At 37.3% G+C, this 26,913-nt stretch overlaps 1 protein-coding gene across 1 annotated transcript in view; it reads left to right on the plus strand.

The window, feature by feature from the left end:
- Positions 1-26,913, plus strand: part of VWA3B (von Willebrand factor A domain containing 3B) — a 67,626-nt gene that overhangs the window by 12,449 nt on the left and 28,264 nt on the right. Inside the window, 11 exon segments of the mRNA XM_027899128.1 lie at positions 3,488-3,657; positions 5,523-5,647; positions 11,794-11,910; positions 14,913-15,109; positions 15,746-15,900; positions 17,727-17,865; positions 19,236-19,367; positions 22,425-22,523; positions 23,500-23,682; positions 25,078-25,205; positions 26,310-26,416. Of these exon segments, the coding sequence (XP_027754929.1) occupies positions 3,488-3,657; positions 5,523-5,647; positions 11,794-11,910; positions 14,913-15,109; positions 15,746-15,900; positions 17,727-17,865; positions 19,236-19,367; positions 22,425-22,523; positions 23,500-23,682; positions 25,078-25,205; positions 26,310-26,416 (1,552 nt within the window).

Below are 26,913 nucleotides of genomic sequence, written 5' to 3' on the forward strand. Positions count from 1 at the left end.
TTTGTTATGTGTCCAACGTGCTAATGAAAAATTATATTTAAAATCCAAAATAGTAATAGAGAGATTTGTGTAAGCATTAACTCATGGTAGGGATACACAGATCCTTTTTTACCAGGCAGGTTATACATAGAGTTTCTTCCATGACAGAGACAAAGCCATGCACAGTTATTCCTGCAGTTAAATGCTGTTAATTTCTAAAAGTAGCATCTTACTTTATTCATTATAGCAGAGTCAAAAGACATGAAATATATATACCATCATTTGAGCTGGTCACTTAACACTTCAGTTGTTAAAAAGATATTTTATGACATTTGCTTACAATGTACATTTTTTCAGTTCCCTAATACCTGAACTTAACTGAAAATTGTGCCTACCATGTATAGAGTATGATCATTGGTTTTAACTACCACTAACACCCATCCCTGTGCACAGATCCAGTCCTACCTCCTTTGTAAATTTCTTTCTGGGATGTAGTTTGAAGGAGAAGGTAAATTTAGCTTGAGTTACTTCTGGTTTCTATGCTGCTGGATTCTTATCCAGATGAACCTTGATGTCTAGAAACTGATATTAAAAAAGGATTTGTGTGAAGAACAAATTGTGCACCAGTCAGATTTTTTATGACTGCTTTTTAAAATGCCTCCTACATAAATTTTATTAACATTTTCAATATGCAGTATAGTACTGATTTCCTGGTGGGTCACTAAAAAGACCATATTTAGATTTCAGTATTGTTTGGATGAAAAAAAGTCTTACTGGACCTGGTGGCTCTCTGTTTGAATAAACAGAAATTAAAATCTGTCCAATAATATGACATCTATTATTTTTGTCTGAATATTGGTGAGCTACGGGGCAATCTGGGGGAGTCAACTGTGGCAGGTGCTCAACACTAAAAAACCCTTCAATTACTCCTAAATAGAGTCATTATCATTCTTAACTGGCAGTTCACTTGAGTGCAAATGTCACTGTACTGCAGCTGGTGGAGACCCCATTCAGTCCTAGGCAAAAGCTATCTACTTACTGAACTGTCATGAATGACTCATTCCTCAGAAATGGCATCAGCAAAAGAAGTTGCTCCAAAAGAATCTCTCTTATTTTCCCCTTATACCTGGCTCTTCCTGTCATTCCTTTAGCTGGCCTTTTCTTCCCGTGTGTGGTGACTCCTTAGATTTCCTTTCCTCATGAGCTGTCTTCTTCTGTAAGGTTGCACTCCTTTGAGCTCTACATGCCACAGATGCATCCACAGTGTCTAACTTGTGGTTTTGTACAGGTGCCACTCCGCCAAGTGTGGATCACCCATCCAAAACATGCCTCCCCACCAAGATCAAAACTGAGGAACTGTTCATGTTGTTCTCCGTCCTGTTCTTGTATGAAGTTTGTTTGCTTGTTTAAATGTATGAATTACAATTTTCAAAATATGAAAGACTAAACTGAAGGGTTTTAACCTTTCCCTACTAATGTATAGGAACATTTCCTTTGTGGTATTTCATTGCTGGGTTTGAAGTTGAGTGAATTATCTGTGGTTAGCAATTTTTTAAAATTTTCTTATGAGGTTCTGTATCAGCTATGCCCGACAAATGTCAGCATTTTGAAAAGTTGCAGAGGCAGGCAGTGTGAGAAAGCGTGAAAATTTCTATTCTTATTGAACATCAACTTTATGAATTATTGGCAGTCTTAGGAGGGAGGTGGAAAAGATGTGAATCTGAAGGAACACAGGAAAAAGTGGTTGTGCAATATGCATGCACTCCTCCGGGCCAGGAGCCTCTTCAGCAAAAGTGATAGAAACCTGGTATTGTCCAAGAACTGAGTCTCATCTGGGAGATCTGTGTGAGTGCTCAGATAGCTTTTAGCTGCAGGAGGCAGAGAGAGAACTTTGTAAAACTGAACTAAAACATAGATAAGTGCAAGAGTTGCAAGAGTTCTTTCTTTTTGTTTCTGTGTACCTTTGTCTAAAGTTAACAAGTATTTTGTTAATCTTGAATTTTAATGAAGCACAGCTATTTTTCTCTTTACCATTAGTATTTGTCTAGAATTATCAGTGATTCTAGGACACCTGGTTGACCACAGACCTTCTTGCTCCCAAGCAAATGGAGCCTGTAACTGTGGGCCCTGCCTCCCATGGAGTGCCTCACCCCTCTACAAAATCCAAGAGAAATTCAAGGTGGCAAGGTGCTAATTTACCTATTCTAGCCCAAGATTGGATTGCTGCTTGGAAGAGATGTCTTCTAGTGCTGAGGAACAACCTAAGTAGTTGTGCCAAAAGGTAGATGAGGGAGGAAGCCTGAAATCCAGGAGTCCATGTCAGTTTGTATTCATAAACTTATGGTCCCAGTACTGTCCCCTGAGGAACACCATTTACTGCTGATGTCCACTTGGACATTGAGCTGTTGACCATAAATCTTGGAGTGCAACATCCAGTCAATTCCTTATCCACCGAGTGGTCCATCCATCAAATCCCTGTCTCTCCAGATTAGAATCAAAGATGTCTTGCAGAACAGTGTCAAATGCTTAGCATAAATCCAGGTAGATGAGGTCAGTAATCCCATTGTAGGTCACCAGATTTGTCAGTCATGATTTGCCCTTAGTGAACTCATATTCACTGTCACCAGTCAGCTCCTTATTTTTCATGTGCCTTGGCTTAGTTTTAGGATGATCTGTACCATGAAAGTATTCAAGTATATTTTTTCAGTTAAGCAACTATTTATTAGATATTTAGGTATGTATCATTACATAGGACTGATATGCTCTATGTATTGTCTTGAAAGCCATTGTGGGTTAGCTGTTTGTTTAATTTGGTTTTAATGATGATGAAAATTCAAGAAACATACCATGAGGATTGTTAGCATGGGTAAGTGCAGGTAACATAAAATCCCTCATTATGTAAAAATCAATAACTAAAGGGTGTTTCTTCAGCTTCTCTCTCTTCTTGCAATAACATTTTCAGAATATAAGTGTATTTGGCCATATAAACCTGCCAAGCTCCCTCTGCTTGGGAAGTTTAAAAAATACAAAATATCTGTAAATACTAGCAGTAGCATTCAAATAATAATGCATCTTTCCTAGCCTCAAAATACATGCTGGCAGTAAAACTATGTCTGGTATAAAAATTCCTACAGATTTTCATCCCTGGCAAGACACCAGCATAGCGTGTTTCTTCATCAAAGTGTGATGTGGCACAGAGCCTTATCCTTCTTTTTTTTTTTTTCAGTTAACTTCTATGGAAAGAGGGTTGTATTGGGCAGAATCAGACCCGAGGGCTGTGGGTCAGGTTCTCTTCTCACTTGAGGAAATTTGGTATGGAATTCACTTGAATTATTAGCATAAATGAGAGGAAGAAGCAAAGGTCTAAAAATCTTATCGCTCAAGTAATGCATCAGTTTTACCAGTTTTTCCTACCAATATGTGGCACAGGACAGTGCTTGAACAAATGCCAGACATTTATGTAAAACAATGTCTTCCAGTTGCCAATTTTCTTTCTGTTTAATGACAGGTTGAAGCCGTTTATTACTTTGCTGTGGGTGATGTTCCAGTGGACACAAAACAGCTACTCCTTGAGAAGGTTTCTGATGGCCCCTGTCCAATCAACATTGTGTCTTTCAATGCTAGGGAAGATGAAACTATTATTTTCCTGAAGGAACTGAGCCGCTTGGCCTCTGGCAGGTATGACAAAGAAGGGCAGTAACAATTTCAGTACTCAGAAAGTGCTTTGCTGATAGGAATGGCATCAGAACATATCTGAATATAATCCATGAGGAAAATAAGACAAAGCAGTTCAGTGAGTGATTGGGGGAAATTGGGGAAATAGTCTTAGTGACATGACTAGAATGCAGGCCCTACTTAAACATACCATCTTTTTTCCATGTATGTGCTCACTGGCTTGTAGAAAGGCCGTTCCCTCTTTATATCCTAAATTGTCTGTCGTCTGCCCCTCTTTTGAAGTCTGAAAAATTGTTCAGGGGAAAGGTTCATAACGTAAACTAAACCAAGCTTTTATTGTATTTATTTGTACATTGGTAGTATCCACAGGCACCAGAAAAGGATCTAGTTTTCTTGGCTCAAGTGCCGTACAGACATTTACTGAAAAGGAAACGCCTGTCCTAAATGGGTGGTTCATGGAGTAACAGAAAATTGATGAGGTGTTCTTCATCTGGCATAGTTGTGTGGAAAAGCAGTTCTGTACCATGCTCTCTAGCATCCATTTGGTATGATTGGTGGAAACTGATATATTCCACATGGCTTGTTGACTACTTTATCCTAGGAGTCAGCCATATGGTGAAAATCAGCATTCAGTAGAAAGGGATAAGAGCACTTAAATCTTGATTCTCATATCAAAATAAGGAAAAGAAATGAACGAATATAAAACCCCACAATACCAAAGTCATGCTGAACAGCAGGAGGGCAGTAGGAGTCAGTAGATGTTTGTCTGCTTAACAGAAGCTACCAAAAAGTTAAAGAGTTGTGAAATGGCTGCTAGCTCTTTCTGGTTTACTGTTGTTTGTGCAAAAGTGGGAAGACCTCCAACAGTAGAAATCTCCAAAATGACAGCAGAGAATTGGTAAGATGGCAGCTGCTTAGCTCTTTCATAGCCATCTGTGTTTAGAAGTAGCTTTTAAGAGATGAAGTGCCTGCCAAAAACAAGACTGTGGGAAAGTGTTATGTTTGCTCTGTTCTGATGTGCGTTTAAAATGATTGTGGTCATTTAGAACTGTGGTGCCAGGTACATTGCCAGTCACTATCCTTTTGGCAGAATTTTTACTTCCTTTATTAAAAGACAGTGAATGTTTCTTGTATGGTAAAAAGAGGCAAAAAGTGTTGTGGCAGGGAGCTGAGAGGAATTGTTCCATTTGATATGATTCTTGCTGTCCTCTTTTTGCATGAGTCTAACTTTGCTGCAGAGACTTACTGTGCCATTTAATATCTTACTGGCAGATATTTGCCCAATAACTGTCTACAAGTCAGCTTTCCCATAGGAGCAGTGCAGTTCATGGGCTTTTCATGGCTTGAGCCTTTTTCTCATGTAGTTCTGTTTTAGAAATGCTTCTTTTTCCTGCTCTGAGAGCTTCTGTCTTTTGACAGTGAGGGTAAATGAAGTCTGCTTGTCATCCTGATTTGTATGTCGATAATGAAATAAATGTTCCTGTCAGGCTTTCAACTGGGAGGATAATCTGATAAAAAGGTGTTAGTGTCATCTCAGACATCTCAAATTACATGCCTGCTCAGCATGTTAAAAGCATTAATTAAAAATAGATTTCCAGGAAATTGAAAAGTAAGGTGCCTTGGAGCAAGTAATACCCAAACGAAAGAATGTTCTACATGAGAAGACTTCAGAAGGTACAGAAATGTGTATAAGAAGTTGGATAATATTCATTACCTCATTGTGGTTGAAGGTTTAGATATTTTTAATAGATTAGCAAATAATACTGAAGTTGTACACCATGCTCTTGCACGTGTGACATAAATCTCTTTAAAATTAGGGAAGTGTTTATGTAGTTTGTGTACTGGTGGAAACTCATTTTGTATTACAGGTTCCATGCTTTTGCTGAGAAGAATGACTACAGACATGCTACTGGAGCTGCACTAAAGTATGAAGAGGATGGAAAAGGTCTAATTGCCCTGAACTCCAGAAAAGTGAAAGGGCGAATGCCACTAGGTAGACAATATAAAACACAAGATTATGCTGGTATTTTCAGTGAGATTTCAGAATAGAAATGTAATATAGGACACTTGCTGAGTATAAAATGAAAAAAACCTCTGTAGATGTGGGTGGGGTGAGGACAGGACTGGTCAAATGGAAATTCTGTGGGTGGCAAGGAGAGGGCAAAGAAAAGAGAGAAGTGAAGAGAGTAGAGGATGTGCGTGTGAGAGTAAGACAGAAGTGAAAAAAGGGAGAAGAACATTTGTTTAGGAAGATGAAGAATCGTACTGGTGAACTTATGCCAATGACCTTGTGGAAACGTATAAAGAAATGGCAGAAAGGAAGAGAAGTAGTGTGGAAAACCATATGATATGACAGCTGCATCAATATAAACCAAGTTTGTACATAGTATAAGGGGATCAAAGCAACATGAGGTTAACTTGCTCCTCTCAAGAATTTGTCATAAAGAAAGGCTAAAAGCACAGGTAAGTGACCATGTAGAAGGCCGTGTGAAATGGTGGTAGCTGTGGGAAGATAGAAGAAAAAAAACCCCAGTAGGAAAAATCCAAAATAAACAGTTTCACTGCAGGGTGGAGCTGGGCAGAAAGCTCTCAGTGAATTTCTTACTGGTTACAGCGCTACTTCCTCTGGGTAAGTGTTCAGTGGACTGGACTGGGGTTTCAGCCAGGTCATGAGGAGACTGGTTTGTGGTGTGGAGTGAGGCTTTGTGTGTCAAATCCCGATGTCTTTCTCAGCAGGACGGTAAAAAAAAATATTTCTTGAGATATCAGGAGTCATCAGACCTCTTTATTCTAATAGGTCATATCCCCATTATGCTGGTGGCATTGATGTTGCCCCAAAGATACAAATGTTATCCTCTTCTCACTACTTGGAAATATGTGGCTTAAGGTGGATTTTGTGGCACATGTAAGGTTGTTTGCCAGTCTTGGACTAAGTGGCCCGTTTTTGAGTTGTAGTCTAATTCCTTGTGTACTAAGTTATCCTTCCCTAGGACTATGATTTTAAGAGTACAAGAGAAAGAACCATAGTGGGGGGCCAGAAATAAGAGAGTGAGGTTCACCTGGTTTTTTGCTTTGTGAAGGGACACTCAAGCCTCACCCATGCAGGTCTGAAAATCAAGAGCAGAGTCTGCTTCAAAACATGATCTCTTGTCTCATACTAATTCAGAGCAGTATAATGATTGCCTTCAGTCTGCCGTGGTCTTGCTGGACCACATTTGGGGGTGTGCATGGGGTGAGCTGGCTCCCTCTGCCCCAGGGCAGTCAGCCCGTTTCAATAGATGGGCCTAGAGCTCCTGTATGACTGAAATTACTTCCTCACCACTGTTTCTAAAGCTGAAAGCTGAATAGCTTTAATCGCTCAAAGGGACAGTAATCCCCTTGAAGTGCATTGTCTGTTGTGTCTTATTGCTATTATGGAGTAGAATTTACACATTAAAAAGGAACACAATTAGCTTTCTGCATTTACTGGGTATTACAAGTGCAGTCGTGACATCACTGGCAGCCAATCAGCGTTTCAGCCATATGCAGAATCTAAAGTCCTTTCAGAAAAGAAAACACACTGAAGACATTATTCTGGTCTGTGTCTTGTTTCAGAAACTCCTTCAAGGTTGTAGTAATAAGGCAATCAAAATAAAAGTGTCGATTACTCACTAATGGGCTCTGAAACTGGTTCTTGGATGTGTGGCATAAACTATACAAGGAAATAAATAGAGAACGAACCAGAGATTTAATCATCCAAATGTGGTGTTTCTGAAAAAGAAGGAGAGGCACAGGAATGTTTTGATTATGTTCATTTTTGCACCACAAATGCAACAGCTGGAAAGTGAAACTCATCACCATGTTTTATGGACTGGAAAAGCTGCTTTAAGGAATCGGATAGTTTTCTGGGTATTCACTGCATATCAGCATTTTGCAAATACACGATATCTTCATGTTCACTCTTTTTCATTTGCCTAGCCAAAACATGTCAGAAGTGAACTATTTAAAACTTTAGATAAGAGCTCTCTTCTTCCCTGTTTTGCATCTTGAGCAGTCATTTAGAAAGCAAGCGTGAGAAACTGCCAGATTTGAATTTTTTTTACACTGATTTTGAGTGGGTGCTTGAGATCAAAACAGGTGTAAGCCAGTAAAGAATTGAGGTCTTTATGCTGGCAGCCTCAGATTTACTTAAGGTAGAGTAATGCTTTTACATAAAGCCTAATTTCACCAATGTGATGATATCTTCTCATTCAGCATTGATTTTCCTGTTATCACTTCTGCCTATATGCTTTGTGCACTTTATTCATCTGCAAAAAGCTGCAGAATTAAGCAATCTTGTTATGTAGTTAAAATGTAAGGGGAAAGGAGGTGACATTTAAGTTGGAACTTGACACAGAGGGCAAGAAATGGAGAAAGCTGTGGAGAAAAAGGTTCTTTCTAAACAGAGGGACTTTTGTGTCATCTACTTGGAGTAACAGGGATGTAAGTGCTACACAAATCTTGAAAAGCAGTGGTGTTTTGAAGTAGATTCTGAAATGAATAGAGGGTACTCAATGTCTGCTCTCCTTGTGAACTGTGTAAGGCTGTATTCTTAGGTGTACTTGATTTTCCACATTTACCTGATAGTCACAGGGAACATTTCAGATTGTTGTGTGTAAAAATGGGAAGCCTAAGAGCGTCATCCCGCTGTATGGCATTGAAGTCAGCGAACTCTGCACTGTTTATGTATGCCGACATGGGGAAGATCGAAGCCTCCATTTGCAATGCCAGACTAATGACTGAAAAGTAGCTGCTTTGCCTAGAAGCTGTAGTAAAGATCATTGGCTCTGCTTTTTCCTTGCATGTGCTTTGTCTAGTCTCAGCAGCCTTGGCCTGGCAAATCTCTTTGCTAATGGGTGGAGAGCGATGCGGATAGATGCTCTGCGATGCCACATGGGATTCAAAGTTCATTTGCTTTGTGCATTCGTCCAGAGGGAAAGGGGCAGGATGGGACTCAAGTACTGCTTGACTTGGCAGGTGCACAGATAAAATATGTGCTCTTTTGTGCCTTCATTCATACCCCTCTAAGTGGGGATTTTGAAAATCAGTGCTTGAAGGAATATTGCTATGTTCTGCTGCCACGTAGAGGCTGAGGAAGGGACTGGCAGCGAAAAAATCAGTTTTCTCACCTTGCTAGCAAATTAATTTTGAAATAGATTTTATTCCATTATATTTGGATTTTCTTATTTCCACGGTCTAAGTCATATAATCAGAACAGTAAGAAATGCTTCTGTTTTCCCTAAGTTGCTTTTGTATTGGTATTTGCCACATGTAGACTTTTTTTTTTTTTTTTTTAACTATGGGCTTTTTTTTCTTAGCAACATGAAAATCAAATATGTAACAGTGAGTTGTTGAACTGGATGAGTTTGTTTGCAGGTGTGGAGAAGCTGCTTCTTTAAAGATTGCCTGACTGTTAAATAACTGGGGAATGGAAATGAGGGTGGTTATGAGTTTCCGTGTACCTGTGCAAGTGTTCTGTGTTTTCGCTTAGATCTGCCATCTTGCTTCTCAATTCACTGGTGTCAGCAGAATGCTTCTGCCCCTTGCCACACGCTTTTCTCACATCTTTCCTCATCCTCTTCCTCTTTTTCAGGGCTTTCCTTGTCCTGGAACATTGCCCAGCATGGGGTGCTCTGCTGTGCTTGGGCAGGGACAGGCTGCAGGGCATGCCGGCTGGCTTCCTCATGGGCCACTGGTGGCCACCCTCCTGCCATTGCATGTGGTGGTTTTTGAATCAGAACCAGGGGGTGTGACTCCCCAAGGGTGCGGCTGTTACACCACCAGCCAGGGCGACTGGGTAGTGCTTCTTGGCAGGGGGAACCAGGAGGGCCCTTTCTATCTCTGGAAAAAGAGCTCTTTTTAAGACAAGGTCTTTCCTGGGACATGAATGCCTGAAGGTGTGCAAGAGATCATGGGCCTGGAGTGGTTGGAAAATGCCCTGTTTAGGGGAGTGACTTTCTTTGGATGGTGGTTCCCGAAAAATGGCACATCTGAGGTGTGAGTGCAGGGAATTTAAACCAAAGTGACGTTTGTGCTTTCTTGGTCATTTTCCAGTGATGTGCATTGAGGGATCAGCCACAGGTTGAGAGCCACACCTGGAAGATACTATGCATTTGCATGTGTGTGTATGTTTTAATTTGGGGGGCTCAGTTTCGAAAGACACAGCTTTTCTTTTCCACTGCTCCTTAGCTGTAGAGGAAAAGAGGCCAGGGCAGAGGTTGAGGAGAGCTTCCTGTGTAGAGAGGGAAAGTTGCTGTGGATATCACTGCTTGCAACCTTCTCTCCCAGTTGAATTCAGGAAAAAATGTTCCCAGAAAAAAGGTTTTCTAAGCAACTGGAACTTCATAATATGCAGTTGTTGGTGCCTGCATTTGTCCTGTGTACTGTCATTAAACATACTTACTTTGAAAGTGCATGCAGTTTTACTTAACTGTGCTGCAGCATAAATAAGGAAAAAATACCTTCTTGTGTAATAGCAATTCAATACGTATGTCTTAAAGGGGACAGAAACAATAATCCTGTAAAATTGATGAGTCCATAGCGTCAGTTTAATGGGAAACAGATGAAAATAATCGGCATTGTTTTAGTCGTAGTTGAAATATGCATACTTCTTTCAGTATTTGCAAATGTGACATTAAAAATGTTAGTAAAATTGAATCTTGATCACATTCATTGACAGCTTGTGGAGGATATGCAAATTTACTTGGAGACAGTGCCACTGGAATTGCCTTTTTAACAGCCTTAAACTTGGAAATATGTGCATGTGTGGTTTGAATGCATATGTTTTGTGGTTTTAACTGTGACAAAGGTATATGTTTACACATTCAGTGGCTGATTACTCATCAGAAAATCTCTAGATCTGTTCACCTTGAATTTTGCTGATGCTCAGATTTTGTATTTCTGGTGAGAGATTGTTTATAAAAACCAACTTATTTCTAAAGTATTTGAAAAGAATGCTTTTCTTAAGCTTAAAAGGGAATGATTACAGACAGAGGGGTTTTTTTTCACTTTTGTGTTTTATGTTGTGGAATAATCTGCCTTACTAAAGCTTTTTGTGATTTGGGAAATGTTGATCTTTGTCCTAATATCTGCGACAGATGTTTTTGAAATGCAGCAAGGTCCCAGGAGGTGGCAGTGTACAATAACACATTTCAAAATATTTCTTGGAAACAGAGCATTTCACAATTAAAATTGAGTTCTTATTTTGTATAACTTTCGTATTAGTATTATTTCAGGGAAGTTTATCAAAGAACAAAATGATCAGGTTTGTTTGTTTACTGATAACCTACTTTAGTAGGCAAGTTTGCATGTCTTATCTTTCATACAGTGAACCACCACTGTATATTCACTGAACCACTAGATGATAAGACATAATTTGCCTTGTTCAGCATCTTTATGTGCAGTTCATTAATACGTTGTGATCTGCAATAGGTTGTAGCCTGCGTTTGTGGTTAGGATGGCTGATAATTCAGTTTCTTTCATATTTTTGCTGTAACAGTACACAGAGTTTCTCTGCATTGTTCTATTGCAATTTAATCTCTGAGACTAACCTAATTTAACACACTTTTAGTAGTGAACATTTCTACTTATATATATATATATATATAAAACATGTCTCACTTTTAGTAATTGTACTCTGTGGAATAAATACATGTTTTATTTATTTTAATAAAGAAAAACATGTCTGTTGAGATTAAGAAAACCTCAGCTGTAGCTTTGCATCTTTCCTTTTTTTTTTTTTCTTTTTGACAATATAGCCTGAGAGTAAAGCAGTTTTTTTCTTTTAGCAGAGAATTTGTTGAGAATTGTTGGGATGAAAATAAACTCATCTTTGGCAAAATTTTGTCACATAGTCTTCAGGAAGAGAAGATTTAATTTTAAATAAAATTGTTAACATACTTTAAGGAAACTGTAAGAGTTGAAAATGTCTTCTCTCTAAACCTTCAAAATTGGGGTTTTGAAGTCTATCAGAAAACAGCATTTGTCACTGCCATGGGACCTCAAGAAAACAAAGTTATATGGCAACATCTGGATATACCAATGACTTCGTGATAATTGTGAAGTTATAAATTGCAGAAATTTTATCAAAATGTCAAGTTCTGTTTACAATTTCTTTTGCAGTAGCTGGTGTCCGTGAAGATGTCTTTTTGATCTGGAAGGAGCTGGAGGAAGCCAGGAATACAGTGAGACAAGTTCAGAAAATTTTATCAGAATCTGACCAGCCTGCTTCTCAAGATGGTATAATTTATGTTTCCTTCAGAGACTTACCATTGTATTCATGATCAATACTTTTTTTGTGAACAATTTTCATTACTCATCAATTTGGGGATGATTTTCTCAGAAATGTCTATATACAGGTAACACCTATGCTTGTTATCTAAATTTAGGATTGCTTAAAACTTTCCAATACATATTTCTGTTTAGTACGACTTAAAATTGCTGAACTTTAACAGCTTGACTTGAAACACACCATTTTTAGTTCACCAGTGACTAGGTTTACAAGTTTTCTGCCGGGGCCAGTAAGTCTTTAGTTTTATTCCATACAGTGCTGGGGAATTACCTCGTCCCTCTCCCATCATGGTCATCTTGGGATGGCCTAGTTTATTCCCCTAAAAGGGAAAAAGTGTGGGTTTGAATTGTAATCAAAGGCAGAAGACTGAAAACAATTCTGGACGAATCTTATTTTAAGAAACTTGAAGGAATACCTAATTTTTTAATTAAACTAGTAGTTCCCACCACTGTGTTTAGCCTAGTACTTGATCCATTTGTTGTTCTGTGCATATTGATTGTTTCTGTTGGAAACAGAAGCATGGCTGGTTTCTGAAGTTCTGAAAGGCTTTAATAGGGGATGATGAGGTGCTACTCAGCCCTTCTAAGATGGAGATGCTCTGAGCATGCTCTGGAGCAGAATGATCACACTGACAAGACTTAAGTACTGAAAACCTAGGAATCTGCAGAGTCTAGGCAGCTTCAGCATTGGACTGCAATCAAGGGGATAGATTTTCAGGATCACAGCCATGATTGTCAGTGCCTATAATCTTTATTAATCCCTAGTTTTAAAATACTTACGCGGTGTCTACTGGTACTTTTTGTATAAGTTGGTACAAGATTCAGGTTGAATTAGGATAAGTCATGGGTGATTTTGTGTAGCTATAGTATTGTTTTTGCAGTGCAATTGCTTTTACTTTGGCTAGATGGAGGCTGGGGCCAGATGCCCCTTTCAGGATCACCTGCTGAGGAATATTTTATACTGTCAGTTGGTCAGGAACTTGAACTGTGTTGAGATACGTGACGGGAGTGGTGATGATGATTTGAAGCTGGAAACTTTTTTCTGGTGCTTTGGGTTTGAATTTCTGTCCATAAGATAGCTCTGCATGATTAAAACTGGCGTTTTTTCTTCTGTGAAGGCATAATACCGTTCTCTATACTGATAATAGCATCTTCTGAATTATTAAGTCTTCCCGTATGAAGTTAAACAGCTCTTCTGTAATACATATGAACAAAGAGACCACAATAAAGCTGCAAGGGCAGCCATAATTTCAGTGTTTATTTATGTGTTCCTGACTGCAGCTTTAATGTTCTTTTCGTGTTTGCCTTCATGTATATAACCACTTCATAAATAATTTAAAAGAAATTAAATTAACAGCATGATTTATTTGGTCTGTTCTTCAGCATTATTTGACTATTGCCCATTCATCCAAATAGCTGCAGCCTTACAGTTTGCTTGCATTTCTTCCACATTTTGCCTTCCTGATCTGTTTAAAGCACTTCTCTGCAAAATGTAGTTTGTTCTGAATACTGTGATGTTCTGCAGGAGAAGAAACAGAGTCAACTTTTCTGCTGGCACTCCAGATAATGCATTGGTTACCTGAACTGAGACAGGACTTCTTACATAAAACATGTGGAGTGCATTTGTGACACTTTTTCTTAGAACCACAGGCAGTCATAAAGCAAATATTTTCACATGAACAGGCTGCAACTCTGCACGTGCCTTGATGTTGGCTGGTCTCTGTGTGTGTAAGGGCAGTAGATGCTTCCATAGGTTTATTTACAGGCTCAGGATCTCAATGCTGTTGTCACTGTAGCTGGATATAAACAGAATAGACATTTATACCACCCAGGTCTGTCACAATTAAAGTGTGACAAAATAAATTCACCCTGCTATGAGACTCACTGCCAGGTCATTTGGTTTAGTTGTGTTTTATTGAGAAAGTGATGAGTGAGTGTAGAGCCCTGTATCTTGTTACCAGTATCCGGAGATGTGCAGTTACCTACCTTAAGATGGCCCTTGGAAAATTTATAAGACAATATGATGTGAAAGGGTAAACATAAGAACAGTTATACCAGATCAGACCAAAAAAAAGGCCAGTTTTCTTCAGTATCAGTTGAAAATGCTTGAAGGAGGGTGTAGAACTAGAGATAGCCCTCCATGGGCTGCAGGGGCACAGCTGCTCCACCATGGTCTGCACCATGCAGGGCCTCAGCTCTGGCACCTGGAGCACCTCCTGCCCCTCCTTCTGCACTGACCTTGGTGTCCACCTTGTTGTTCCATGTTCTCACTCTGCTCTTCCCTGGCTGGAATTCTTTCTGCCCAATGGCTTTCTGTTCCTAAATATGTTTTCACAGAGGTGTTACTGTCACTCTTGATTGTCTTGGCCTTGGCCAGCAGCAGGAAGTCTGTCCTGGAGCCGGCTGGCATTGGCTCCATCAGACAGGGGAAGCTTCTAGCAGCTTCTAACAGAAGCCACCCCTGTAGCCTCCCCTGCTACCAAAACCCAGCCAATATATAATGTTAACTACATAATGTTAACTAATGGTCTAAACTGTATTTTCAGTTATATCTTCTGTTGTTTCATTTTCTCAAATGATTCTTCTTGAAGTTAGACATCTTATACAGGAGTACTTTCTGGCGTTTTGTAATTAAACTACTAAGAATATTCCTTTTATATGTTGATGTTGTCATTATTTAATGTCTTCTGATGTTGAGGGGGTTTTTTCCAGTTTCAAAGGAATTTGTTGCAATGAATTGTCTGATAAGGAAAAAAAAAAAAAACGCAACAAAACCAAAGTAGCGACTGTTAAAAATCACTCAGAAATATCTGCTCACTCCAATGCTGTCAGAGCAAGCAGAACAAGTTTGAAAATTTTCACTCTAGTATCATAGTCTGCTTTTGAAAATAGTATAACCACACTGAACCATGTTGTACAGGAGATTTTGTTTGTTGTATTTTCTTTATTAGCAACCAAAGCTGATCATCCATTACAAAGTCATATATATGACAAATATTTGACTTCTGAGAAGTGGTTGGAGAAGTATGGCTTGAAAGCTCAGAAGCTCACACTGTACGATGCACTTGCTGATTGTATTTTTCGCCATGTAGATGGGATTGTTGACATAAAAACTAAACCAGAGGATGAATCTTCACAAACTGATGCTGTGAGTGTTGTTAATTTTTCCTCACATCCTGTGAGTTGTTTTTTTTTTTCTTTTAAAGCTTGAAAACTTGGCTGGTGGGGGAATTTATGATATAGTGTATGGCCTTGTTTTGTAGTTTTTGTTAAAATCAGCTTATTATTGGGACAAAGAATGCAATGAAAAGAAAGTTTCAAAGGGCTATTTGAGAATGACTGTTTTAAGGACTCCTTGCTGGTTCCTATGTAATCTAAGAGGAAAGATCAGAACTGGCTTAAGCAATGTCATCATTTTCTTTGTATTTCTGTGTGGTGGGGCAAAGATTGCTCGTCTTCAGAATATGTGTTAGTCTCACCTGCTGCAGTGTTTGCAGGTACTTAAACAAATTTGGATTAATTTGTCTTCTATTTGTTTTTCTCATGCTTTACCATTACACTGTTTGATGTAATGGTAAAGCTTCTGTTTTTGCCAGCTACAAGAATAAAACTAGTTTCTATTGACTCTTACTAGGAGCGAATTCTGTGACCATCCTGTCTCATGTTTATTTCTGCACCTGTTCATGTGCAGCAAGCGTGTACATTTGCAGTTTGTTCACCAAATATTAAAGGCACTGCAAAATAATGTATTTTGGAACATGAAACGGATTTCTCTTGGTTGTAGGAGACAAAGAGGAAGGTAATTCATGCAAGATACTGTGACAGGTTTGTACATACCCTCTGGAAAGATGGATCTGTAGTTCATATATATGTTAGTACAGAAAAGTATAAGCAGTACGAAGAGAAAATGAGGACAGCTCTCAGACAAGTGGAAGGAAGGTTAGTGTTCTGTTACATAAAATCAGTTTGTATTATTTTACATGGGTGTTGAAATGTTTGACATTTACTGTCATAATAAGCTGAAGTGGTTGGTAAACTGACAGTAAAGGTACTGAGCCAGAAATCTATTTTAGATCAGAATCTTATATGTAGGATTTCTTAGTAGCCATATAAGAAAATTGATGAACAGTTTTATCTTTTGTTCTCCTTCTGAAACACAAATGTGAAAGTCAGTCTGCACATTTTTGAATTACTGCTGAAAGTGTCAAAAAGTGTTGGGACTATAGGGAGACAGAGAACTTAAGGAACCATGAATAACTCTTAATAAATATTCATCCTGTGTATCTAGTATCCCTTGAGATACCCCTGACACCGTAGCACAGCTACAGTACATCATACTGATAATGGTTATCTTTTGCAATTTTTTGTCGAAGACAAGTTTGAACAGTCTAGATCAGAGTCAGGGCATGAGCTGTTAAGTAATGCACATGATCAGAAATTCAGTGCTCAAACTACCTGCCTAGTTTACATTTCTATAGCCATATCGACTCTCTTAGATTTTGTAGGACATCTACAAAAAAATAGGCAGTTTGAGGGCCTGATTAATCTGTCCTAAAGATGCCCTAGAGTAAATTGGCTTTTCAAGCTACACTAGGGGACAAAGGTGACCTATTGTAGAACTGAGAGAAAGAATAAATGTTGCCCTGTTGTATATCAGGGCAATGGGATCTCTCACTGAACTTCCATTTTGTTGATGAATTTTTCATTTTATTGCTGCTTCTGTACCGCACGTATAGCAGCCTGACTACATTCAGCAAGGTCAAACAGAGTTTTGTTATTCCTTTTGGTTTGTCTTCATCTTACTGTATGTAGGATAACATTTTTGTAATGTCAAAGGAAAATTTGAGGTAAGAGGGTTTGGTGAGCGTGTGTTCTTGAAAACCAAGACGAGATTATGGGTTTGCTGTTTTGAATGGTTCATCTCAATGTTAAAAAGTCCTGGTAGACCTCATCAAACATTTTTGGGGAAAAATTAATGACAAAATAGCTATCGGTAGCAAATGTAATAGGATCCTTAAGTTTCCATGATAGCATTTTTTTTAAACCTCTGTGGAGACAAGTAATATTTTTCCCAGGACCATTATATTCCATCTGTTAAATGTCTCTGTTTCAGAGTAAATGGGTATTTTATGACTCTCAAGGGAATTTAGATTTGGACTTGCTGCAGCCATTACTGAGGAAGAGTTCTTGTGCACAGCAGTATGTATGCACGTATTTAACTGGCAGGCACACTCCAATCCTCTTTAAAATGTAAAACTTAATCTGTATTTAAGACTCGAGGTCAGCAAACCATTGAAGCATCTGCTTTATTATTAAGGCTCTTCAAAGTGCTTAAGTTCCTTGCAGAATAAGTTCTCAAGTTGTTTACTGAAAAGGGAGGCGTAGCAGCATATGATTAAATGAGTTACTGAGTTCGGACTGGAGAACAGTTACAGTGACAATAGTTATAGTTGCTTCCACACGGGATTTCCCAGCTCAAACTACCTGATAATTGACTTTTAGAGGTGCTGTATTGTTTTGTCTTTTTTTGTCTGTCTCCAGATTTCTACTGAAATTATGAAATAAAAATGTCTTGTGTTATTATGTAATGACATAGGATGGGTTCATGAAGGGCAAAGTACCACTTCTCACAGTGACTCCTAACAGGTGCTCAGGGAAAGAGAATAAGTATAGCAGTGGTAAAAACATCCTACCTGTTAGATTCTGATACACAGAGCCCCAAAGATCTTATGGAACAGGTTTTGATACTTTTGTTCCTCCTCCAGGATTAAGTGGCTTCAGCAAGGAAGCAGAGGGCTTTTTGGGAATGTGTTTGAAGATAATGTCTATATTCTCATTGATACATCCCAGTCTATGAACAACAAGCTGCCACTGGTGAAGGAAAAAATATTTCAGCTCATACAGGTAGGACAAAGAGATGATTCTGAAGGCTGAGCAGCATTTTAGAGTAGGCTCATCTCTTCTGGATGGCTGTTATTTCACTTTTTATTTATTTTTATTTTTTTTAAATAGCAGCTTTAGGAAAGTATTTATATTTTTCTTCATGTGCTCATTTTTCTGTTAAAAACTTGTATTTTTACCTCATTTATACAAGTATTTGAAAAAAGCTAGAGAAAATGTTAAAAATAAAAAGTCTTACGTTGTTCTTTCTCACAAGCCAACTTCCTTCTAAAAAAAACACCCCAACCAAAACACAAAAAAAACACGCAGAGAGAAAAACTGTACAGTTAAATACCTTTTGGCATTTTCATTTATCATCCACTTCCATTGGCATGTTGTGATTTGTAATGTGTGTTCTAAATTCACTTTCATACTTTTACAATAGAGGGTGTAGAACGTTTTGAGCTTGATTGAATCTTGCAGTGACTCAGAACTTTGCAATGGGACTTGCAAAGTGCAGAAGCACCTCAAAAGCTGTGAGTACTGGGAAGACACACCTAAGACAGGATTTGTCTCACATAGTTTTAGAAGTCTAAAATGATGTCAACTTTGTGTACATTAAAATTTGAAATGGGTACTCTTTAAACGTGATTAATCTTAAATTTCTTTAGTACTTAGAGAAGTAACTGACAAAAATTCAATCAGTCTGGCATTGACAGAATCATTAGACTAAAAATATTAAAACTATGACAGATAGGTTTTTGAGCTAGGGGCAGTCATAGGACATAGTATCTTGTGGTCCTCTAGGCAGATCAGCTCTGGAAATTTATTAGATACTGTGCCAGAAGGTTTCAGAGGGAGCTGCACAGAAATGGTGATGAGAAGCAAAGGTTCCAGGGTCTGAAAGTTTGTACTTAGCTTGCACAAATATTCCCTGACTTACAACTTTTCTCCAAAAACAATGTCAGCAAATTCTTAACTTATTTTTTTCCTGCTTCCCCCTTGCCAGTGCTCTTTATTTGATTCTTGTTCTCTTTCTCTAAATTATATCTTTCTTTCTGATTTCAATTTCCTTTGGTAAGCAGTGATAATCTCTTTCTTACACCACTGATTCTACCCAGTTTCATCTCTCTATTTCATGCCCTCCTAGACATTTGCTGTTCGAGTAGTTTGAGAAATATGAGTATATGGAGACTTACTTTGGGAAGTTCAAGTAACCTTAATAGTTGTAAGCAATAATTGTCTCTGTATATCTCTCTGTACACCATAACTGAATATTATTGTAACCATATAATCAACTATATAATAATTAAAACAACTGCTAATACTCTATTTCAGTATACAAGTATTCTTTCTTTTAACAGTATGTAAAAGTCAGATGCTATCTCTTGCAGGAACAGTTGAGACACAAAAAGAGATTTAACTTTGTGAAATTTAGTGCCCAAGCAGTGGCATGGCAAGAGAAACTTGCTGAAGTTAATGAGGAAAATTTGCAAGATGCTTGGCTTTGGATAAAACAGCTTGAGGTAATATGGCAACTAATTATCACAAAGCGTGCTTGTACAAAGTTGTATTTGTTTCCTCATTTTCTGTACAGCTGGGGTGATTTTGGACTGACTGAAAATATGTATGATGTATAGACTTTAGAGGATCTGAGTCCAACATATCATCTGTCAGGTGTAATAACCCTTTAACAGTGGACCTGTTTATAAGATCATATTAATAATTCAACATGCGGCCTTCTGTGTTTAGCAGCCACAGTGCAGACACTGGCCCATATGATTTCTGCAGGAAACATGTCAGTGCTCAGTTCTTGTGTCTAAATTTGTCATTTTTGCTGTAGGGCTGCTACATGGTTATGAGAGCTGTCTTGGCGGACTTAAAGCTCAGAGGTGGTACGGGAAACATGTCAGCAACCTGGAGAAGCATTTCTAGCCCCTGTTGATGAACAGATAGACAGCTGACTTTAGCTGTGGTGGAAACATGAGAGCAACCATACTCAGACCAATATTCTACCCAATATTCTTTCTCTGACAGCGGCCAAAATCTGAGCACTTTTCCCTGAAACAGAGTAGAAATGCTTGTAGTCATAGTCATCCCCCAGATTGTAACTGTCATCAGCTTTAGGACCACTTAATGTGTCAAATGTGGACAACATGAGCAAAGGACTGAGAATCAGTTGCCCAGTGCTACAGATGTATCCCCATTATATCTTCTGACACAAAACCCTCATGTTTTTGTAATAAAACTCCTCAGCATTATGACAGCTCTTCCTCAGACTTAATACAAAATTCCTGGGGATGAGGGAATTGGGGAAGCTACATAATACCTCTGAGACTATAAAGCAAGACAAATAACAGTATTCTCAGAAAATACTAACAGACCAACACATAGAGTGAAGAAAGTTTTAGTGTGGCTTCACTGAGTAGTTGGCAAATACTTAAAACTGCCTTCCTTGAGACTTGAAAATTTGAAAATTAAGTCATGTATGTTGTACAGCTTCATGCAAGTGCAATAATACTTTGAGCTGTCATAATTTGACACCATCTTATATATGCATTTGGGAATAGCCTTGTTCATCATTGTTCATAAAATTGTTAATTGTTTATTACAAATTTAATTCAAAATTCAGGTCTAGATATCTGAAGTGGTACAGGAAATGGTACAAGAGCAGTCTAGTTTTTTCAAGGCTGACATCTGCTGCTGACCTTTTAGCCTCTTTTAAGCAGTGCAGGCGTAAGTCTGAGATGAGAAAGCTGGCTTTGCAGTGAAGCTGAAATGAACAGAGGATTGGTCTGGAATATTAATCAGAGTAGCTCCTTTGATCTCATTTTATACACTTTGGTCCCTGGATTATGAAGAAGGAAGATGAGCTATAAACAGTAACTAACTGTTCCTTAAAAATCCTTTAGATGTGATAACATTGAAAATTCTAGGGGTGGTAATGTCACATAGTTGAACTATGTAAATGTTGTTTAAACACTGATAAAAACAGTGTTCATTTGTAACAGCAGCAATTGAGAAACCTAAAATGAACAACTTTCACCATAAGGTACATAATTATTTCCCCCACATCATCAGCATCCACCCTATGTTCCCATGATGTGAAAAGAAGTGAAAGAAGTTGTTTTGTTTCAAATTAGTTCAAAACCAGGTACCATTATCAAAAGAGCCAGGATGGCCAATTTACACGTAATAATGAGTGATGTGTCTGAAACTTTATAATGCTTACTAAAACATTAGTGATATCAGATAAATTAAACACAAAGAAAATATCTCAGACTAGTTATTTCTTATGAGTGGATACTGATAAGGATTGCTTGTGAACTAGAAGATAGGATTATAAAGTATATGAGCTCTCTTGCTGCCTGTCCCCCACACAGCTTTATGCAGCCATACAGAATGACTCTCAGAATGTACCTCCTATTTCATTTCACCTGATTTACTTACTTTGCCCTTTCTAATAGAACTGGTTGATGGTGGGAAGGACTGGAAGAAGTCTTAACACAATTTTAGGACTGAAAAAATAATGGTATCTCTTAACATTTTTGCATGCATGGGTCAATGTTAGAGATTTATATTTGTCTTCTGCACTTCATTATATATATGGATGTCAAGTCTCTTCTTGCACGACTGCAATCCCTACTGCCCTCCAGAGGAGTATTCAGGTGTTACACAACCATAAAACAGGTCCAAATGTTTCCAGGGATTTCGCTTTGACCCCGTTAAAAGACTAAGACGTGATGAAACACTTTTCCATACTGGTAAAACTTTACATGTACCTTTAATTTGAAAGGTTTGGAACACTGAATATTTGAAAGGTGGACATTTGAAGATGTAAACTATAGGTTTTAGGTTCCTATAGGCCATAAGACACATTTCAGTGAGTTTAGAGTTGCATTTAGTCTGAAAAGAAAAAAAATCACTATCACAAAGTTTGTGAATGACATACATAGGAAAAATGCTAGTATTACTCCAAAAATTAATTTTAGTGGGCACAGTATTACGTTACTGGGAATGTTTTGTTGCTATACATAACTTTTCTGCTAAAATATAAATTATGTTTGCATTGATTTGCCAAGGAGAGAGTCTGGAAAAAATATTAGGAAAGCCAGGAAGTCCTTTACCAGTTTTTGAGAAATAAACTTATGCAACTCCTTTGTGGGAGCTTTTGAACTATTTGGTGAAGTAAAATATGTATTTCAAGGGAGAGTGATGAGTTGGCATGCAGGAGCAGCAGTGGGAGAAATTAAAAGAAGTGTCTTCTATTTTACATCTTTCTATCTGTTTATAGTCTTTTAGTGATTGCTTTTGATTGTACAGCTCAGATTGCTGCTGACAGCATTTTGCTTATGTGTGTTTGCATAAGCACTGAATACCAATCTGGTACCAATTTATGCTACGTTGACACTTGCTTTGATTTTCCTAGCTACATGACAGAAATGTTTTCACCATTTTATTAGTCATTTTGGTTCTGTATTATCCCATGAATCACTACAGTGTCATGATGAATTTAAGAACAGAGGCAAAGAACTGTTAGCATTTATAGCTGTTTCTTTGTCTTTTTCTTCTTGGTTTCCTAGGTTGGAAGTTCCACAAATACACTCAAAGCTCTCCAGATTGCTCTGGCTGATACTGACACTCAGGCTATTTATCTCTTGACTGATGGGAGACCTGACCAGGTATTTCTGAAATGAGGAAACAGAAAATGCAGAAAAGTGGTGTCAGAAGTCAGAAGTAGGAGATGAATATCATAACTGCAGTGCTGAGTCTTGTGCAGTCTCTTGAATGTTTATTTGCATTATTTCAGTTTTTCTATCTAGAAGCATATATTTATGTTGTACCAAAAAATAATTTGGCTTAATATACCCTTATTCATATTCTTATTTTTAATATTTTAATAAGTTCAACATTAATGAATACCTAATTTCTTTTTGCCTGGTTGCTAATGCCTTTTATGATTTATGCTTTACTTTTTTTAGATTAAAAAAGGTAAATGGCAAGATTGCTTTTAACTGTTAAAGTGCAACAAACAATTATACTGCAAATATTGCTTCATTTGTTAGAGTTTTTGAATATTTTGAACAATTGAAGGGTTATCAGAATTTACAGAACTGAGTGAATAATTTTTTTCCACCAGATCCTTCAGTGTTTTCAGATATGGTAGATCTACTTTTTCACCTAATTTTTATTTCTTTACATGAGGCGGAAACTAGCTTTCCTATTTTTTCAGCCTCTGTTTTGTTTCCTGGTATTGAATCAACTTTTCTGTGAACTAATTTTGTTTATTAAAAATATCTACACTCATATACTTCCAAAAATATTTTTATATACATCCAGAGATAGTAAATACCAAAGTAGTAGTTTAATTTCCTATACTTTATTAATTTCTTTTAAGACTTCAGAAACAAAGAGTACTGATTATATTACAGTTTACATCCTGTACCTTAATGCATTATCAGTGTTTCAAAATCTTTTTAAATTAGCTCATTTTATGTAATTATGAAATGGCTATCCATATAAGGTGGATACTTTTAACTGATCTATAGCTGTCTCTAAGCAACAGTGTGACTGATTAAATTCTTACAAACTGGCCATGTTTTGATAAACACGTTTCTAGAAGCCGCATTTTTGATATGTCTTTTTTTCAATTTTCAGCCCTCCCAAATAATTTTTGCTGAAGTCCATCTTCATTGTAAAATTCCCATCCATACTGTATCATTCAACTGTGATGATATAGAAGCTAATAAATTTTTATATGAACTATCTACTAAAACAGAGGGACGGTTTCATTATTACAACATTTATTTGACTGATCCTAATACTTCAGAGTTTATTCTTGTGAGTATCTGCAAACAAATACATTTGCTTCTTCATGCTGTTGAAGAAACCACATGACTTGCGTTATTGTGATTTCATATTACAATAGATTATTAACAAAAAAGGGGGTTAATCGCAATCAGCTTCAAAGTGATGTGAAAGCAATAAGTATGACATTTTTTGCTTGTTAAATTTTATTAGACTGCTACAAAAAAGCCCAAATGTCATGCAAAGTACAGCTGTAATGTTACTGTTGGAAGCACATTCCCCCTCCCCTAGCCCCCCGCCTGAAACCCAAAACCTAAAAATACATGCAGACCAAATTCAGCTCTGGAAGAAACACATGTGGTCTCTGATGTCTCAGAAATAAGTTACTGTTTAAAGTGAAACTGTGGTTTGTATCCTGCTAAAAAATGAGAGAATGCAGAGCTGAATTTGAATGATGATAAATGATTTTGTGAATTTTGTTGAAAGTTTGCTCTACAGTAGCCACTGGGGAGAGATCCATAATGAGTAAAATGACTAGAATAGCAGTCATCTATCAAGTGTGACTAAGCAGCTCAGTCTAACAATCCCCAGTAGAAAATTTCTGAATAGACTAACAGAATCATCCATTTGAAACGTATTTTTAATTAAAGTTAACACTTAATTGATTCCACAAATTTTAGAAATGGTTGTGGTGGAACAATGAGAACAACCAGGAACAAGACAGTAGCAGGAAATTTTAACTTTGCAAACACCAATTAGAAGGAAGATGTGAAAATAATCCAGCTCTTGAAAAATATCAGAGAGTGTACTGGCCAGTTTGATTCTGCTGGTGTGGACTATGTGACACTGCTCATGTTGGAAAGATGAACATCAGAGTCTGTATTGTACATCTCCACACTTCTGGCCCTGTGGGAGTTGTAAGGGGATCATCACTGGAATTTCCTTCCTGTTTCCTCCTCCTTTAGTCCAAATGATTCTTAGTCAGTTCCAGTGTTCCCTTGAAGAGTTATGTTTTGTCATTCCCAGGGACAGAATGTGATAAGCTGTGATCTGTAGAACGACAGGCCACCAGTAGAAATGTACAGATAACTTGCATTGTATTTAATTTATTTGCTTATTTATTCTCTTGCTTGCTGGAAGTGAGTGGAACTACTAACCTCAGCACATTGTTCAGAAATATGGCTGTTCATAGCTCAAGAGGTAACTGGCTAGTTAGGGAATGCTTGTCTTTTTCCTAGAAAGGAAGAATAATTTGAAAGGCTGTAATGCTAAGCACAAGAGTCTACCTGAAAGAGTATACAAGTAATTTGGAAGCTGTCCTAAGCCATCATTCAAAATTATTATCATATATAATTGCATAGTTTTAGTTCAGAAATGAAACTTGTTTAGGTGTAGTTGCACTAAAATATTTGATTTTCTTTTTGTTAGAATAAAGACATACATCTTTTGAAACGAGAAATTGATCAAGGAGAAAAAGACCTAGAGAAAGTAAAGACCTTTCATGTCAAAAGTCTGATGATGGATTCTTTTAATGAAAAAAATTATCCGGAGAATAAGTATGTCCTCATACTGTTATTTTGTTAATAAGATATAAGAGCTATCCGTTACATTTCTTGTTTTTGTTGTCTTGCATTTTTAGCCTCTGACATTCTCTTTTTAAAAAAGGTTGTTGCTTTGTTGTTTTGAGGTTCTTTTTTTTAACAGCTAAGGTAATGGAAAAGAAAAATCTGGACAAATGCACCAATACCATGATGCCTGAAACAAAATTATCTCAAATATGTCATTAGTCTCAAGATACTAGGAATAATTAAAGCATAAAGGGGAAAGTATTTTTCTATATCTCCTACACATGGTAGAGTTGCTCCCTCTGATCTAGAGAATTAATGATAAATTATTGTCATATAGGTAGAGCTGCCTTGGACTTCGTGACTAAATTGCCACTCATTGAGATATGCTGATTGAAACATAAATTATGTACATATATATTTGTGTATTTATCTGTGAAGTAATAGTAAAAAAGTAAAAAATTATAATTAAAAGAAAGCAGATTTTAAAGGCAGAAATCTATTAAAACAGTAAGTTAAAGTAAAGGTATAAAAAATAAAGTAAAATAAATTAAAAGTAGAGAGTGCTGTGGAAGGGCAGGTAGAATGTCCAGCACAAAAATATTTTTAAGTGTTTATTTCAGAAATTTCATATTTTTATTTTTTATTAATGCTGGCACTTTTACGTATATGTATATAAATGTGTGTGTCAGATATTTTCATTTCTGATGGTAGGTTCACTTTTACCCCTGGGATTCAAAGTAGCTATTACAGAATATTCTGTCCTTGTTAAAACGATATGAGGGTGTTACCTTAAAAGTGATAAACATCTTTTAAATAAACTAAGAAAGGACTTTTAAATAATTTTAAAAATGAAGAATATTTTAACCTCCTTTGAACTCCCCTTTGAAATACAGATTAGTGTAACAGAGTAAATATTTTGCACTGTTCGAAGCATCTGAAAACAGTATTTAAACTACCAGAAAACTTCAGCTTAGCATTTCTTATACCATTGTTATATCCTTGAAGTAATTTCTTTTTGAGACTTAAAAGCGCTAACCCCAAGCAAATACATACTGTATCCAGACATGCCGAAGAGCTGAGAACTTCTCTTAGCAGTAGGCTGTTCTGTGCTTCAGAAGAGGCAGCACTGACATCACATGAGCAAACCTGGCAAACGACTGCTGACAGTCCAGCCCGAAGAAAGAAATCATTATATGCAGGTAAGACTCAAATGAACTGTGGTTGTTAACAGAATTTATTCACTAACTTGAAAAGATCCTGTTGCAAATAGCAAAGAGCATCCCTTTTGTAGGAACAAGTGAAGTATTTGATGATATAAATAATCATCCTTTTGAAAATCTAACTAACTTATCTTCATTTTTACTTTTCAGCCATCTTATTCATCTGGCCAAAACAATCAAACAAATGTCTGCTCATTTGTCCTTCATCACAGGCCCTGCAATAAAAAATTAAACACTTTAACAAAATGTTTTGAAAGCAATGTAAATGTTTTTTTAACAGTAGATGTTAAAACCTTATCTCTTTTTATTCTAAGTAAGTACATATCTGGCAAGAATGAAGAGCTGATCTATGTTTCACTAGTTACAGCATTACTTACACTCATATTTCCCCTTACTACATCCATAACACTGTATTTCTCTTGAAAGTATCCTTTGTATGTCCTCTGTATCCTTGTAGTCTGAAACCAAGTTTACCC

The sequence above is a fragment of the Empidonax traillii genome, unplaced genomic scaffold (assembly GCF_003031625.1).
Source record: "Empidonax traillii isolate 1590-97213 ecotype Southwest subspecies unplaced genomic scaffold, ASM303162v1 scaffold645:size365152, whole genome shotgun sequence".
NCBI lineage: Eukaryota > Metazoa > Chordata > Aves > Passeriformes > Tyrannidae > Empidonax > Empidonax traillii.